This window comes from Schistocerca cancellata, chromosome 9 (genome assembly GCF_023864275.1).
Source record: "Schistocerca cancellata isolate TAMUIC-IGC-003103 chromosome 9, iqSchCanc2.1, whole genome shotgun sequence".
Lineage (NCBI taxonomy): Eukaryota > Metazoa > Arthropoda > Insecta > Orthoptera > Acrididae > Schistocerca > Schistocerca cancellata.
Window position 1 is genome coordinate 477,688,972 of NC_064634.1, and position 16,936 is coordinate 477,705,907.

The 16,936-nt window shown below is 45.0% G+C and overlaps 1 protein-coding gene across 1 annotated transcript in view; it reads left to right on the forward strand.

Moving 5' to 3' along the window:
* LOC126101507 (diacylglycerol lipase-alpha) overlaps window positions 1-16,936 on the forward strand; it is a 477,330-nt gene that overhangs the window by 268,804 nt on the left and 191,590 nt on the right. Inside the window, exon 11 of the mRNA XM_049912151.1 lies at window positions 16,014-16,237. Coding sequence (XP_049768108.1) covers window positions 16,014-16,237 — 224 coding nt within the window. The remainder of the gene's footprint in view (window positions 1-16,013; window positions 16,238-16,936) is intronic.

A 16,936-nucleotide genomic window follows, 5' to 3' on the forward strand; every position in this document is an offset into this window, starting at 1 on the left:
TCAGAATCTGCTTAGTGTATTCATCTCTTGGTCTCCCCCTACGATTTTTACCCTCCACGCTGCCCTCCAATACTAAATTGGTGATCCCTTGACGCCTCAGAACATGTCCTACCAGCCGATCCCTTCTTCTGGTCAAGTTGTGCCACAAACTTCTCTTCTCCCCAATCCTATTCAACACTTCCTCATTAGTTATGTGATCTACCCATCTAATCTTCAGCATTCTTCTGTAGAACCACATTTCGAAAGCTTCTATTCTCTTCTTGTCCAAACTATTTACCGTCCATGTTTCACTTCCATACAAGGCTACACTCCATACAAATACTTTCAGAAACAACTTCCTCACACTTAAATCTATACTCGATGTTAACAAATTTCTCTTCTTCAGAAACGCTTTCCTTGCCATTGCCAGTCTACATTTTATATCCTCTCTACTTCGACCATCATCAGTTTTTTGCTCCCCAAATAGCAAAACTCCTTTACTACTTTAAGTGTCTCATTTCCTAATCTAATTCCCTCAGCATCACCCGACTTAATTCCACTGCATTCCATTATCCTCGTTTTGCTTTTGTTGATGTTCATCTTATATCCTCCCTTCAAGATACCATCCATTCCATTCAACTGCTCTTCCAAGTCCTTTGCTGTCTCTGACAGAATTACAATGTCATCGGCAAACCTCAAAGTTTTTATTTCTTCTCCATGGATTTTAATACCTACTCCGAAATTTTCTTTTGTTTCCTTTACTGCTTGCTTTTCATAGCGTTCCTCAAAAGCGACCTCTAATCAAATTGCATGTCTCTTCAGTATTTCCGTATCGTCTCAGTTGTGGGACTGTATTTGCGATTCCCTGTCAGAAAAGTATAAGCCATCGAGTAAGACAGAAGTAATATCTGGCGTTCCCCAAGAAAGTGTTATAGATCCTCTGCTGTTCCTGATGTACATAAACGACACAAGTGACAATCTGAACAGCCCTCTTAGATTGTTTTCAGATGATGCTGTCATTTACCGTCTAGTAAAAACCATTAGATGATGAAAGCAATTGAAAAATGGTTTACGCAAGATATCTGTATGTTACTGAAAGTGGCAATGTACTCTAAATAATGAAAAATGTGAAGTCATCCTGATTTGTTCTATACAAATCCGCCAAATTGCGATTACAGGATAAAAATCTAAAGACTGTAAATTCAACTAAATACTTAGGGATTATTGAGACAGTTACATTAGAACGTTCGCATAGATACTGTCGTGTTTAAAGCAAACCAAAGACTGCGATTTATTGGTAGAGCACTTAGAAAATGCAACGGGTCTCCTAAAGAGAGTGGTACTAATGTATCGCCATAAAATGGGATTGACGGAGAACATCGAAAAAGATCAACGAAAGGCAGCCTGTTTCGTGTTATTGCGAAACAGGGCAGAGTGCCACGGAGATGACATTTGCGTGGGGGTGGCAGTCATTAAAACAAAGGCGTTTTTCGTTGCGGGAGAACCTTCTCGTGAACTTTCAGTCACCAACTTTCTCATCCGATTGGGAAAATATTGTGTTATCGGCCACCTGCATAGGAAGGAATGATCATCGTGATAAAATAAATCAGAGCTCGCTCAGAAAAATTTAAGTGCTGGTTTTTCCCGCGCGCCGTTTAAGTACAGAAATAGCTTGCAGGTGGTTCGATGAACCTTCTCCACACACTTAATTGTGAACTGCAGGATAATCATGTAGATATAGATGGATTAAATTCAAAAACAATTTATTTCTCCAACAGTTTAATGTTATTGGGAGTGGTGTCTTGCAGTGTCTGTATATCTTTTGCCGGCCTTTCAACAAATCCCTGGTTGCTGTGTCCTATTCTTCGCTATAAGAAACGTGCGCCGCGATTGTAACTCGTTCAGAAAATACACTCCTGGAAATGGAAAAAAGAACACATTGACACCGGTGTGTCAGACCCACCATACTTGCTCCGGACACTGCGAGAGGGCTGTACAAGCAGTGATCACACTCACGGCACAGCGGACACACCAGGAACCGCGGTGTTGGCCGTCGAATGGCGCTAGCTGCGCAGCATTTGTGCACCGCCGCCGTCAGTGTCAGCCAGTTTGCCGTGGCATACAGAGCTCCATCGCAGTCTTTAACACTGGTAGCATGCTGCGACAGCGTGAACGTGAACCGTATGTGCAGTTGACGGACTTTGTGCGAGGGCGTATAGTGGGCATGCGGGAGGCCGGGTGGACGTACCGCCGAATTGCTCAACACGTGGGGCGTGAGGTCTCCACAGTACATCGATGTTGTCGCCAGTGGTCGGCGGAAGGTGCACGTGCCCGTCGACCTGGGACCGGACCGCAGCGACGCACGGATGCACGCCAAGACCGTAGGATCCTACGCAGTGCCGTAGGGGACCGCACCGCCACTTCCCAGCAAATTAGGGACACTGTTGCTCCTGGGGTATCGGCGAGGACCATGCGCAACCGTCTCCATGAAGCTGGGCTACGTTCCCGCACACCGTTAGGCCTTCTTCCGCTCACGCCCCAACATCGTGCAGCCCGCCTCCAGTGGTGTCGCGACAGACGTGAATGGAGGGACGAATGGAGACGTGTCGTCTTCAGCGATGAGAGTCGCTTCTGCCTTGGTGCCAATGATGGTCGTATGCGTGTTTGGCGCCGTGCAGGTGAGCGCCACAATCAGGACTGCATACAGGGCCAACACCCGGCATCATGGTGTGGGGAGCGATCTCCTACACTGACCGTACACCACTGGTGATCGTCGAGGGGACACTGAATAGTGCACGGTACATCCAAACCGCCATCGAACCCATCGTTCTACCATTCCTAGACCGGCAAGGGAACTTGCTGTTCCAACAGGACAATGCACATCCGCATGTATCCCGTGCCACCCAACGTGCTCTAGAAGGTGTAAGTCAACTACCCTGGCCAGCAAGATCTCCGGATCTGTCCCCCATTGAGCATGTTTGGGACTGGATGAAGCGTCGTCTCACGCGGTCTGCACGTCGAGCACGAACGCTGGTCCAACTGAGGCGCCAGGTGGAAATGGCATGGCAAGCCGTTCCACAGGACTACATCCAGCATCTCTACGATCGTCTCCATGGGAGAATAGCAGCCTGCATTGCTGCGAAAGGTGGATATACACTGTACTAGTGCCGACATTGTGCATGCTCTGTTGCCTGTGTCTATGTGCCTGTGGTTCTGTCAGTGTGATCATGTGATGTATCTGACCCCAGGAATGTGTCAATAAAATTTCCCCTTCCTGGAACAATGAATTCACGGTGTTCTTATTTCAATTTCCAGGAGTGTAAATATTCGGGTATCTTATCCACAAGTGCAAGACTGAGAATGTCCCTCCAGATATTGTGACAGACAGAAAACGCAAGAGGATAACTGTTCCTGTATACTTATGGGGAACTCAGTCACCCTTCCTGGACCCTGTACAGTCTTCGCGGAGCCTTACTGCAGCAGCAGCATCACAAAAGTGTCCCTCCGTTGTGACTTGGAGGCTGCGCTGTGGTACTGCTCTGAACAACTAGGCGACGTGCACTGCGTGTTCCACTGATAACTACTTCATCGATTGATTGTTTAGCACTGACTGACTTCCCACGCCGGGGTTGCCGGGTTCGATTCCCGGCGGGGTCAGGGATTTTCTCTGCCTCGTGATGGCTGGGTGTTGTGTGCTGTCCTTAGGTTAGTTAGGTTTAAGTAGTTCTAAGTTCTAGGGGACTGATGACCATAGATGTTAAGTCCCATAGTGCTCAGAGCCATTTGAACCATTTGAACCACTGACTGACTGGGCTCACTTATATACCGATTTTTCAGGGCTCTTGGGCGAGTTTCTACCGTAGTATCGTCACAACTACTGAACGGCTTGCATTACGACCCTCAAACTGTACGGCTGGTCGCGGGGACATGATGGGAATTAGTACGGACGCGAGGTTTGGTGTAGCGACTAAACCCACTTCCATTTGGATGGGTTCGTCAATAAGCAAAGCTGGCGAATTTGGGGGACTAAGAATCCACATTTCGCGATCGAGAAGTCTCTTCACCGTCTATGGGTGACTGTGTGGTGTGCAATGTCCAGTCACGGAATAACCGGTGCGATATTCCTTGATGGCACGGTGACTACCGAATGGTACATGAAGGTTTTGGAAGATGATTTCATCCCCATTATCCAAAGTGACCTGATTTCGACAAGATGTGATTCATGCAACACGTAGCTCGACCCCATCGAAGCAGGAGAGTGTTTGATGTCCTGGAGGAGCATCTTGGGGGCCGCATTCTGGGTCTCGGGTATCTAGAGGCCACTGGCATTGGCCCCGGTTGGCCAGCATATTCTCCGGATCTGAACACATACGACTCCTTTTTGTGGTGATGTATTGGAGACGAGGCGTACAGCAATAATCACAAAACCATCGCTGAGATGAAAACACCTATTCAGGAGGTTATCGACAGCATCGGTGTTCCGACACTTCAACGGGTCATGCAGAATTTCTCAATTCGTCTGCGCCACATCATCGCCAATGATGGCAGGCATATCGAACATGTCATAATATAAATCCGAATATCTGTAGTGACGTTTACGTGTTGAATAACGTGTTTGCACGCCTTACTTTGTAACTAGTTTACATTTTTTCATATAGTTCAATAACTGTTACCCTGTATATAAATATGTTATTGCACTGTGGGCACCGTGGATGTGAACGCAAGTTTCTCCTCTACGTTTTGCTACTGTTGTACCCTTCCACTTTCAGTTCACCCTGCGTTACATGCGTCGTGCGTTCACTTACGTTAATAAAATTTGACAACCTTAACATTAGGGCGGTATTACACTATCAGACTTTGTCAAATAAAGTTTGTTTGTCAAACAAAATTTGATAGTGTAATAAGGAACTTTGTCAAAGTAAGGCGTGGGTCAAATTTTCTTTGACCAAATCTAGCGCCTCGCCTTAGTTTTGCTCAAAGGAAGCGTTCGTCTTCTGTGTAGTCCTACTGCATGAAGAAATGTAACCACTTGGAGCGCTAACATTGCTGCAGTTGTCTGAAACGAAATCAGCATGGTTTCGAAATTTACGTGGTGCGTTGCATCTGCAACGAAATTGATAGAAACGTAAAAGGTGGATGATACATTGTGAAAGTTGCGGAGGCCATCAGCTGTGAAATACGGCCAGATTGTAACCCCGAAGCTATAAAGGAGAAAATCTACAACTCCTCTAGAAATAAAAATACACTCCTGGAAATTGAAATAAGAACACCGTGAATTCATTGTCCCAGGAAGGGGAAACTTTATTGACACATTCCTGGGGTCAGATACATCACATGATCACACTGACAGAACCACAGGCACATAGACACAGGCAACAGAGCATGCACAATGTCGGCACTAGTACAGTGTATATCCACCTTTCGCAGCAATGCAGGCTGCTATTCTCCCTTGGAGACGATCGTAGAGATGCTGGATGTAGTCCTGTGGAACGGCTTGCCATGCCATTTCCACCTGGCGCCTCAGTTGGACCAGCGTTCGTGCTGGACGTGCAGACCGCGTGAGACGACGCTTCATCCAGTCCCAAACATGCTCAATGGGGGACAGATCCGGAGATCTTGCTGGCCAGGGTAGTTGACTTACACCTTCTAGAGCACGTTGGGTGGCACGGGATACATGCGGACGTGCATTGTCCTGTTGGAACAGCAAGTTCCCTTGCCGGTCTAGGAATGGTAGAACGATGGGTTCGATGACGGTTTGGATGTACCGTGCACTATTCAGTGTCCCCTCGACGATCACCAGTGGTGTACGGCCAGTGTAGGAGATCGCTCCCCACACCATGATGCAGGGTGTTGGCCCTGTGTGCCTCGGTCGTATGCAGTCCTGATTGTGGTGCTCACCTGCACGGCGCCAAACACGCATACGACCATCATTGGCACCAAGGCAGAAGCGACTCTCATCGCTGAAGACGACACGTCTCCATTCGTCCCTCCATTCACGCCTGTCGCGACACCACTGGAGGCGGGCTGCACGATGTTGGGGCGTGAGCGGAAGACGGCCTAACGGTGTGCGGGACCGTAGCCCAGCTTCATGGAGACGGTTGCGAATGGTCCTCGCCGATACCCCAGGAGCAACAGTGTCCCTAATTTGCTGGGAAGTGGCGGTGCGGTCCCCTACGGCACTGCGTAGGATCCTACGGTCTTGGCGTGCATCCGTGCGTCGCTGCGGTCCGGTCCCAGGTCGACGGGCACGTGCACCTTCCGCCGACCACTGGCGACAACATCGATGTACTGTGGAGACCTCACGCCCCACGTGTTGAGCAATTCGGCGGTATGTCCACCCGGCCTCCCGCATGCCCACTATACACCCTCGCTCAAAGTCCGTCAACGGCACATACGGTTCACGTCCACGCTGTCGCGGCATGCTACCAGTGTTAAAGACTGCGATGGAGCTCCGTATGCCACGGCAAACTGGCTGACACTGACGGCGGCGGTGCACAAATGCTGCGCAGCTAGCGCCATTCGACCGCCAACACCGCGGTTCCTGGTGTGTCCGCTGTGCCGTGCGTGTGATCATTGCTCTCGCAGTGTCCGGAGCAAGTATGGTGGGTCTGACACACCGGTGTCAATGTGTTCTTTTTTCCATTTCCAGGAGTGTATTTTTTCTTGGCTGTAGTATCTAATAAACAGTTATTTGCCTTCACATATTCCTCCTTCAATGCTTTATAAATAGCTTCACGCGTTTCTGGCACTACTCCCGTCAATGTACACTGCGGTATTCGGGTTCTATACTGTACACAATAGTAGCTTTCTCCTGTTGCATAAAATCGCAGTGTTACGGTAAGTTTGTCTTTTGTGGATGTAGCATTTCTGAGGTGAGTGTTCTGCTTCGTAACATGAGGAGCCACTTTCCTCAGCACACACTGAAATCCATTCGCAAGTACATTTAATACGATTGCACGTCCTCGACTTAAAACTGCCGTCACAAATTTCGTCTTTGCCTTTCTCGTCTCGCTGTGAAATCCACGGCTTGACTCAAGTACGTTTCCTATTCCTTTTCTCCCGTTCCTTTCCCAAATATAATGACACTGAAACTGCCGTACTCGCAAGCGCAGAGCACAGTAACAAGTCTCTGTCGGTCATTCTAAATGAACTTTGACAAATAAAGGGTGGCACACTTAAAAGTAGCCCGCCTTCCCTTTGAATGAAAATGCAATATTCCGACTTCTGAAATAGACTAATTAGCACACGGGAGAACGACAGTTCAAAGCCGCGTGCGGACATCCAAATTTAGGTTCTCCGTGCTTTCCTTAAATCGCTTAAGGCAAATGCTGGGATGGTTCATTTGGGAGGGCACGACACATTTCCTTCTCTGTCCTCCCTCAGTCTCTAATGACCTGGTTGTCGACGGGACGTTAAACACTAATCTCCTCCTCCTGGAATAGAGCAAAAATCTACAAAAATGGACAGTTTCTTGCAATAATCGTTTGTTAGCATTCTTCTGTCAGCATTTCAGTTTATTTGATCAGTGAAGTTAGACGTTTCTCTTTGAGGTCTGCAAAATGACTTTCTCGATAGAACAAAGAATTGAAATTGTGGAATCATATGTGGCAACAGGTTCGATTAAGGAAACTCGCGGAAATTCCAGGGTCAAGTATCTGGATAGAGGACTACCAGCAAAGACAGCAACACACAGAGTCTGTAAAAGGAATTCGTGAACCTACCGATCTGTGCAGAATATAAAAAGACAAAGAATTCCTTCAGTTCGCACTCCAGAAGTTACTGCCTACATTCGCCGAAGAATTATTCAGCGCCCAAAGAAATCTGCACGTGAACCGGGCCAATAGGTGCATGTAATTAGGAGTTGCCAGCGGATGATGAATTTGAAGCCACATCGTGTGACGACTGTGCAGCAACTACGGGAGTTGACAGAGAGAAACGTGTAGGTCACTGCAAGCGAATTTTGAAAATCATCGACGATGGTATGTTAAACTCTTTACATTACGTCACGAGTGATGAAGCACGGTTTCATCTTTCCGGTCACGTGAATTGCCAGAATACGAGCTACTGGGCTACGGAGAACCCTAACGTTTTGTGCCAGGAGCCACTCCGTGATGAAAAAATCGACGTTTGGTGCGGTGATAGAGGAACGCAGATCATTGGACAGATATTTACGTGAACGAAAGGACAGACAACGTGCAGAATCTGCAGCTGCGAAACATTGCATGTAAGTTGAAGGGAGATCACTGCAGTCAGCTGCAACGGGACTTCACGCGGAACTAGCGGCGACGGACGAAAATGTGTGCCGGACCAGGATTCGAACCCGCTACCTCCCGCTTACCAGGCAGGTGCGGTAACCGCTGCGCCATCCGGGACTCAGCGTTGTCGCAACTGCGCGGACCGTCTCCGTACGCCTGACGGCCGATTCACGCTCCCACCTCACACCGCCTATCCGTAGTCCCTGTCCACCGATATTTTTTGACACTACCCTCACAACACTGTTCCGTATATGGAAATTTTTGTTACAATTTGTGTTAAAATCACTGAATATGAGAGGCAGTACTCCTCCTTGCAGCAAGATGGGTCTAAGGTATCTCTGGGACGAGTCTACAATGTCTTCAGCGAGGAAAGAACTAACAGCAAGTGTCCATGGACACCACATTCGTCCGATCTAACAACATGTGATTTTTTCCTATGGGAACACTTGAAGAGCAAAGTCTATGAAACAAACGCACATACAATACAGGTACTGAAACACAAAATCATCCGTAAAGTTTCCGCCATCGATATGTATCCGAACTTCACGCTAGGTGTATCCAGTGGCGGATACAGAAAAACGTCGAGGGAAGGGCGCTAAAGATATATTGAGCTACCTTTGCTTTTACCGTAATAAAAAATAATCAAGTCACATGCGAAGTTTAAGAAATTTTTATTTACGCTTGTTATATACATATCAAGGCACCCGCCAGGGTAGCCGAGAGTGGTAACGCGCTGCTTCCTGGACTCGGGTGGACGCTCCAGCCCTGGATCGAATCCGCCGAGCGGATTAACGACGAGGGCCGGTGTGCCGGCCAGCCTGGATGTGGTTTTTAGGCGGTTTTCCACGTCCCGCTAAGTGAATACCGGGCTGGTTCTCACGTTCCACCTCAGTTCCACGCGTCCCAGACATTTGAAACACGTTCACACTATTTCATGATTTACACTAGACGCAGACAGCTGGGGTACACTGATTCCATCCTGGGGGGTACGGGGTGGCGGCAGGAAGGGCATCCGGCCTCCCCTAACGCTAACACTGCCAAATCCGTTGTGACCACGCCGACCCTGCGATTGCTTTCGGACTATGGCGTAAGCAAAAGAAAGAAAGAAATACACATATTCAAGGCAATGCCGTCATATGATACAAAGAAAGTTACAGTTGTGGTTCTCTTCCTCAAATGATGAATTCTGTACACCTATTCTTCCAGGAGACAGACGCATCAGTTATTACGTTATTAATAAAAATACTGTTACGAGTCTCATAACAATATTTTTACTGAGAAATTACTATGAATTATCATTATTATTATTATTATTATTATTATTATTATTATTATCGATTATTTCCAATTAAGAGAGCGTTTGAACTTGAATTCCTTTATGATGATTGTTTACGTCTCTTCTGAGCCCAAATTTTCTTCATGTGTTCACTGTGTTGTTTCTTTCGCTCCGATGTCCATTTGCATCCTGGTCTCTTCTGTGTTGTGGTGTCAAATTTATGTTTTCTGATGATGTCCCTGAATTCAGTTCTATTTTCTGCATAGTTTACTGTTATGTGTGCTTGTCTGAGGTCCTCTTCAACTTCTTTTATCCATTTTGTTTTTCCCCTGCCTGAGTTGATGACTTTAAGAATTCGCTTTGAAATTCTGTTTTCATTCATCCTGTGGATATGTCCGTAGAACTGCATTCTTCTTTTCCTTATTGTATCCGTAATCTTGTCTGTGCATTTATATAATTCTGATGTTGGTCTTTTCTTCCAGATTCCTTGGTCTTGTATCGGGCCAAAAATTTTCCTGAGAATTTTCCTTTCTTGTTACTCTATTTCTTTGATTTTAGTTTGCCCACCTATTTGTGTTGCTTCAGATGCATACAGTGCCTTCGGAAGTACGACAGTGTTGTAGTCCCTCAATTTTACGTTAATGGATATGGACGTTTTGTTATAATAGTTCCACGTGAGTGTATATGTTTATTATTATTATTATTATTATTATTATTACTTCAAACTCAAATGATCACTGTCACTCTTAACTAATCTTCACACTTAGACTTGCTACAACTAGCACTTTTTACTTATTCATTCTTCAGTCTTAATATTTGTGCTTCTGAATGTAAACTAGCTTCGTATTCGGCGAACAGTCCGTATTCATAACGCTACATATCGAAGGTTCTCTGTACAAGAAAACAGTAGAACATTCGCGACTTTTCTCGAGCAAATGCCAGACAGAATAACGGATCTAGATCACTAGAATGGCCGCGACTTTTCTCGTAGGTATGTGTTAGCTACCTATGTGCCAGACAGAAACGTATAACATACGATGACGCGGTCGCGCGTGCTACATAACGGAAGTACAACTACTCGATAACTCGATTCAGTCGAGTCGACTGACGAAAGAAACGAACGAATAGCGTGCTGGCTGACTGGTGGGGGTAGCGGGGGTGGCAATGCGGGCGGCCAAGCATAGGAGGGGGCGGGGGGAAGGGTGTGTGGCGCGGGACGCCACAGGGTGTATCTGAATGTGCTTAGACTAGTACTGTTGTTGCAAGGAGTAACTCTGAGCATCTTCTATAAATGTATTTTTCACAATTGAAAGAAAACAGCCCTCGGTCACTATTTTTAACGAATTACGCGGGTTTCAACACTGCTAGGAGTGTCTCCCTCAGAATTTAAATCAAAGTATGATCTATAACATGGTCACAGAATTATGACTAAAAACATATGATACAGAGTATAAGTACAGAATCATGGTGAAAGACTGACAGTACTTACAGCGTGTTTCAAAAATGACCGGTATATTTGAAACGGCAATAAAAACTAAACGAGCAGCGATAGAAATACACAGTTTGTTGTAATATCCTTGGGACAACAGTACATTTTCAGGCGGACAAACTTTCGAAATTACAGTAGTTACAATTTTCAACAACAGATGGCGCTGCAAGTGATGTGAAAGATATAGAAGACAACGCAGTCTGTGGGTGCGCCATTCTGTACGTCGTCTTTCTGCTGTAAGCGTGTGCTGTTCACAACGTGCAAGTGTGCTGTGGACAACATGGTTTAATCCTTAGAACAGAGGATTTTTCTGGTGTTGGAATTCCACCGCCTAGAACACAGTGTTGTTGCAACAAGACGAAGTTTTCAATGGAGGTTTAATGTAACCAAAGGACCGAAAAGCGATACAATAAAGGATCTGTTTGAAAAATTTCAACGGACTGGGAACGTGACGGATGAACGTGCTGGAAAGGTAGGGCGACCGCGTACGGCAACCACAGAGGGCAACGCGCAGTTAGTGCAGCAGGTGATCCGACAGCGGCCTCGGGTTTCCGTTCGCCGTGTTGCAGCTGCGGTCCAAATGACGCCAACGTCCACGTATCGTCTCATGCGCCAGAGTTTACACCTCTATCCGTACAAAATTCAAACGCGGCAACCCCTCAGCGCCGCTACCATTGCTGCACGAGAGACATTCGCTAACGATATAGTGCACAGGATTGATGACGGCGATATGCATGTGGGCAGCATTTGGTTTACTGACGAAGCTTATTCTTACCTGGACGGCTTCGTCAATAAACAGAACTGGCGCATATGGGGAACCGAAAAGCCCCATGTTGCAGTCCCATCGTCCCTGCATCCTCAAAAAGTACTGGTCTGGGCCGCCATTTCTTCCAAAGGAATCATTGGCCCATTTTTCAGATCCGAAACGATTACTGCATCACGCTATCTGGACATTCTTCGTGAATTTGTGGCGGTACAAACTGCCTTAGACGACACTGCGAACACCTCGTGGTTTATGCAAAATGGTGCCCGGCCACATCGCACGGCCGACGTCTTTAATTTCCTGAATGAATACTTCGATGATCGTGTGATTGCTTTCGGCTATCCGAAACATACAGGAGGCGGCGTGGATTGGCCTCCCTATTCGCCAGACATGAACCCCTGTGACTTCTTTCTGTGGGGACACTTGAAAGACCAGGTGTACCGCCAGAATCCAGAAACAATTGAACAGCTGAAGCAGTACATCTCATGTGCATGTGAAGCCATTCCGCCAGACACGTTGTCAAAGGTTTCGGGTAATTTCATTCAGAGACTACGCCATATTATTGCTAAGCATGGTGGATATGTGGAAAATATCGTACTATAGAGTTTCCCAGACCGCAGCGCCATCTGTTGTTGACAATTGTAACTACTGTAATTTCGAAAGTTTGTCTGCCTGAAAATGTACTGTTGACCCAAGCATATTGCAACAAACGGTGTATTTCTATCGCTGCTCGTTTAGTTTGTATTGCCGTTTCAAATATACCGGTCATTTTTGAAACACCCTGTATATATCATTTATAAAATAATAAATATGTCAAAAGGGCATTAGTCACAAAGATATTTAAGATAAAAAATTGTGGTGTCGATCCATTAAGGGCTGCTCGTTACTTACGCGGTTACAGGCTGCAAACGGACTGAGGTGCCCGCGTTAACAGGTGCGGCCAGGTGAACATGGCGCTGCAACGAGAGCGCCATCTACGTAGCCGTAGATACAGTTAGGCTACTTCACATTGAAATATAGGCAGAAATGATTATAAATGAACAGTATTTGGTACATAATGTAAAGCAATGTTTGTTTGATAGTAGCATACAACATAACATTTTGTCTACATCGAAGCTTATAACAGTAAGGTAAAACATGAAAACATCATTATGAAAGTGTAGATAGGACTGAATGACAACTTGTAGAAAGCCATAGTGACGTGAAATACAGCCAAGAAACATTTGATAATTAGGAAACATAGGACTACCTCAGAAGAAAAAGAACATTCCAGTAACCTTCACAAGGAGACCCGAAGTCAGATATCGAGTAACGGGGCTTTATACCGTTGAAAAACTTTTTGTTAGGTAACTGTAGCTGTTCGTTAAGCATGAGGCTATCCTTTCGAGCGAGATGTTTGAAAATCTCTAATTCTTCTAGAATATCTAGTCTGTGCCCTTTCTTTTCGGTGTGCAAAATGTTGCTATCGCAGATGGCTTTAGGTGAATGACCTGTAATTAGAAGATGGTCGGCAAACGACGAATTTTGGGGGCTAGTGCCGTTTTTTCTTAGCAAGTGTTCTTTACGTCTGGTAGTGAAGGCACGTCCCGTTTCTCCTATATAGTAAGAGGAGCAAGTATCGCAGACAATTTTGTAGACAGTAAAATTTTCTAAAGGGGAACGAATAAAATGTAAATTATGAATGAAGTTTTTTTCAAATTGTTATTAGTAGAAAAAGCAACGTTACAGTCGTATTTCTTTCGAATAATGCGTTGGATCAGGTATCTTTGTGACTAATGCCCTTTTGGCATATTTATTATTTTATAAATGACATGTAAGTACTGCCAGTCTTTCACGATGATTCTGTATTTATACTCTGTATCATATGTTTTTAGTCATAATTCTGTGACCATGTTATAGACCATGTTTTGGTTTAAATTCTGAGGAAGACACTCCTAGCAGTGTTGAAACCCGCTTAATTCGTTAAAAATAGTGACCGAGGGCTGTTTTCTTTCAATTGTAACTATTCACGGTCTCTGAACGTGCAGCTATGTACAAAATTTTATAATGTATTTTTCATTTTGAACAAATGGTAAGTCCATTTCAGTTCTTCGTTCCTGCAATTTCACTGCATTTTCTTTATGCTTACAGGGGCTACTTTTATCTGCGCCAGCGTGTACTTGACGATATTGTAATACCCCCTTTTGTGCCACGTCAAAGATCTTTGTCAAGGAAAACTGGGTAGTGTAACACCGACCTTACTTTCAAATTCGCAGCACGGCATCGCATTTCAGTTCAGTTCCTAGACCAATCTGAGGTGGACGGTTGAAACCTTCCCGTCTCCTCTATATCTCTTTTGTTAATAATTAATAACCTTCCCTTTTACAATAACCTATGTAACCTTATCTTAGTATTTCTATCTCTTGCATAATAACAACAAATGAAATCTTCCCTTTGAAATTTATTCTCTTTCTCAATCTTCGCATACAAATTTAATTGCTGCTTATTAAAAGTGATTTTCTGATTATTTCGACGAAACATAGAATGTGTCGTCGTCGTGGCCCTCAGTCTTTATCTGCAATAACCCAAAACTGTTCCTTACCTTTTTAGTGTTACAGGATCACCATTTGACTGCTACATCGAAATGCGACATGAATATACTTACTCTGGTTTACTATACTCTGTTAACTGCTGGTGAGTTGTCATAATAAGTGGCTGTATTTATTACCAAAGCTGACGTTATTCTTTAATTAATTTGACTGAAGTTACGTAATTCATAGTTACACTTTTTCTTGACAACAATAAAATCTTTGCAAAGTTTTATGTTGATGGTTTTTGGGATGGATTATAATCAGTAATGCAACATTGCAGGCAAAAATTAATTATATTCTGAAAACGCTTCAAATATTTACTGTTGGTAATTAAATGATTTTACAAACGTTCAAATGGGACTTACTTTTTACAATAATCTTACAACTAGCATTGCGCAAACATACCTTCAGTAGTCTTGAGTTTCGCAAAGAAAATAATTCAATAATGTTAGTTCCTCTTTTGATAATAGTTAGTTGATGTCTCTGTACATCCGTTTATAATCTCTTGTAAATCATAGCTGGTGGCTGGCAGGCACACTGCTCCTCTGAACCTCTCGCTTCAGACCTGCTACCAACTCGCTTCACATCTCGCTTGCCACTGACTTCCTGTTGTTGTTGTTGTGGTCTTCAGTCCTGAGATTGGTTTGATGCAGCTCTCCATGCTATTCTATCCTGTGCTAGCTTCTTCATCTCCCAGCACCTACTGCAACCTACATCCTTCTGAATCTGCTTAGTATATTCATCTCTTGGTCTCCCCCTACGATTTTTACCCTCCACGCTGCCCTCCAATACTAAACTGGTGATACCTTGATGCCTCAGAACATGTCCTACCAACCGATCCCTTCTTCTGGTCAAGTTGTGCCACAAACTTCTCTTCTCCCCAATCCTATTCAATACTTCCTCATTAGTTATGTGATCTACCCATCTAATCTTCAGCATTCTTCTGTAGCACCACATTTCGAAAGCTTCTATTCTCTTCTTGTCCAAACTATTTATCGTCCATGTTTCACTTCCATACATGGCTACACTCCATACAAATACTTTCAGAAACGACTTCCGGACACTTAAATCTATACTCGATGTTAACAAATTTCTCTTCTTCAGAAACGCTTTCCTTACCATTGCCAGTCTACATTTTATATCCTCTCTACTTCGACCATCATTAGTTATTTTGCTCCCCAAATAGCAAAACTCCTTTACTACTTTAAGCGTCTCATTTCCTAATCTTATTCCCTCAGCATCACCCGACTTAATTCGATTACATTCCATTATCCTCGTTTTGCTTTTGTTGATGTTCATCTTATATCCTACGAACGCTAAAGTGCGGTCTCTCCTGCCAACAATGCTTTCTGGTGCAGACAATCTCTGCTAACATTGCAAAATGTATCAATGCGCGGTGTATCCGCTCTTTTCTTAAAATGTATCCATACGCGGTCTCTCCCGCCCTTTTTAAAATTGTATCAATTTGCGGTCTCCCTTGTCAACAATACTTTGGTGCAGACATTCCCTGCTACGACAATTATTTCCAACATGACAAATATTAATTATTCCTACTCAATCCTATTAATAAGATATAAACATCTTTCATAAAGTGTGGTTTGAGAATAGAAATATGCACGTCTTACACGGTGTGTTTTGGAGTGTGTGTGTGTGTGACGCCGGTGTGTGGCGGCTGGTGCAGGGCATGGTGCAGGCGGCCGAGTACATCCGGCAGAAGCTGCGCGAGGAGAGCATCCTGGAGGCGGCGTTCGGCCACGACCCGGAGCGCGGCTCGGCCGGCTTCGAGCTGGTGCTGGTGGGGCACAGCCTGGGCGCCGGCACCGCCGCCATCCTGGCCATCCTGCTGCGCCAGCACCACCCCACGCTCACCTGCTTCGCCTACTCGCCGCCCGGCGGCACGCTCAGGTGAACCCTCCACCCGCTACTACTGCTCGCAGTCTGGAGACTCGTCGCAGCTGTAATCAAACGAGACTTGTCGTCTATTTCAAGAACTATTAAAACTCAATACCAACTGAATTTTCCATTGGTACTTGGCACAACATGATAAATTGTGCTAAACGCTTTCTATGAATGTTTCTACCAATTAGTTCATGAGCCCACTCGAATAGTTAACGGCTATCAAAACACACTTGACCTCTTGTTGTTGTTTTTGTTGTGGTCTTCAGTACAGAGACTGGTTTGATGCAGCTCTCCATGCTACTCTATCCTGTGCAACTTTCTTCATCTCCCAGTACCTACTGCAACCTACATCCTTCTGAATCTGTTTAGTGCATTCATCTCTTGGTCTCCCTCTACGATTTGTACCCTCCACGCTGCCCTCCAATGCTAAAATTGTGATCCCTCGATGCCTCAGAACATGTCCTACCAACCGATCCCTTCTTCTAGTCAAGTTGTGCCACAAACTTCTCTTCTCCCCAATCCTATTCAATACCTCCTCATTAGTTACGTGATCTACCCATCTAATCTTCAGCATTCTTCTGTAGCACCACATTTCGAAAGCTTCTATTCTCTTCTTGTCCAAACTATTTACCGTCCACGTTTCACTTGCATACATGGCTACAATCCATACAAATACTTTCAGAAAAGACTTCCTGACACTTAAAT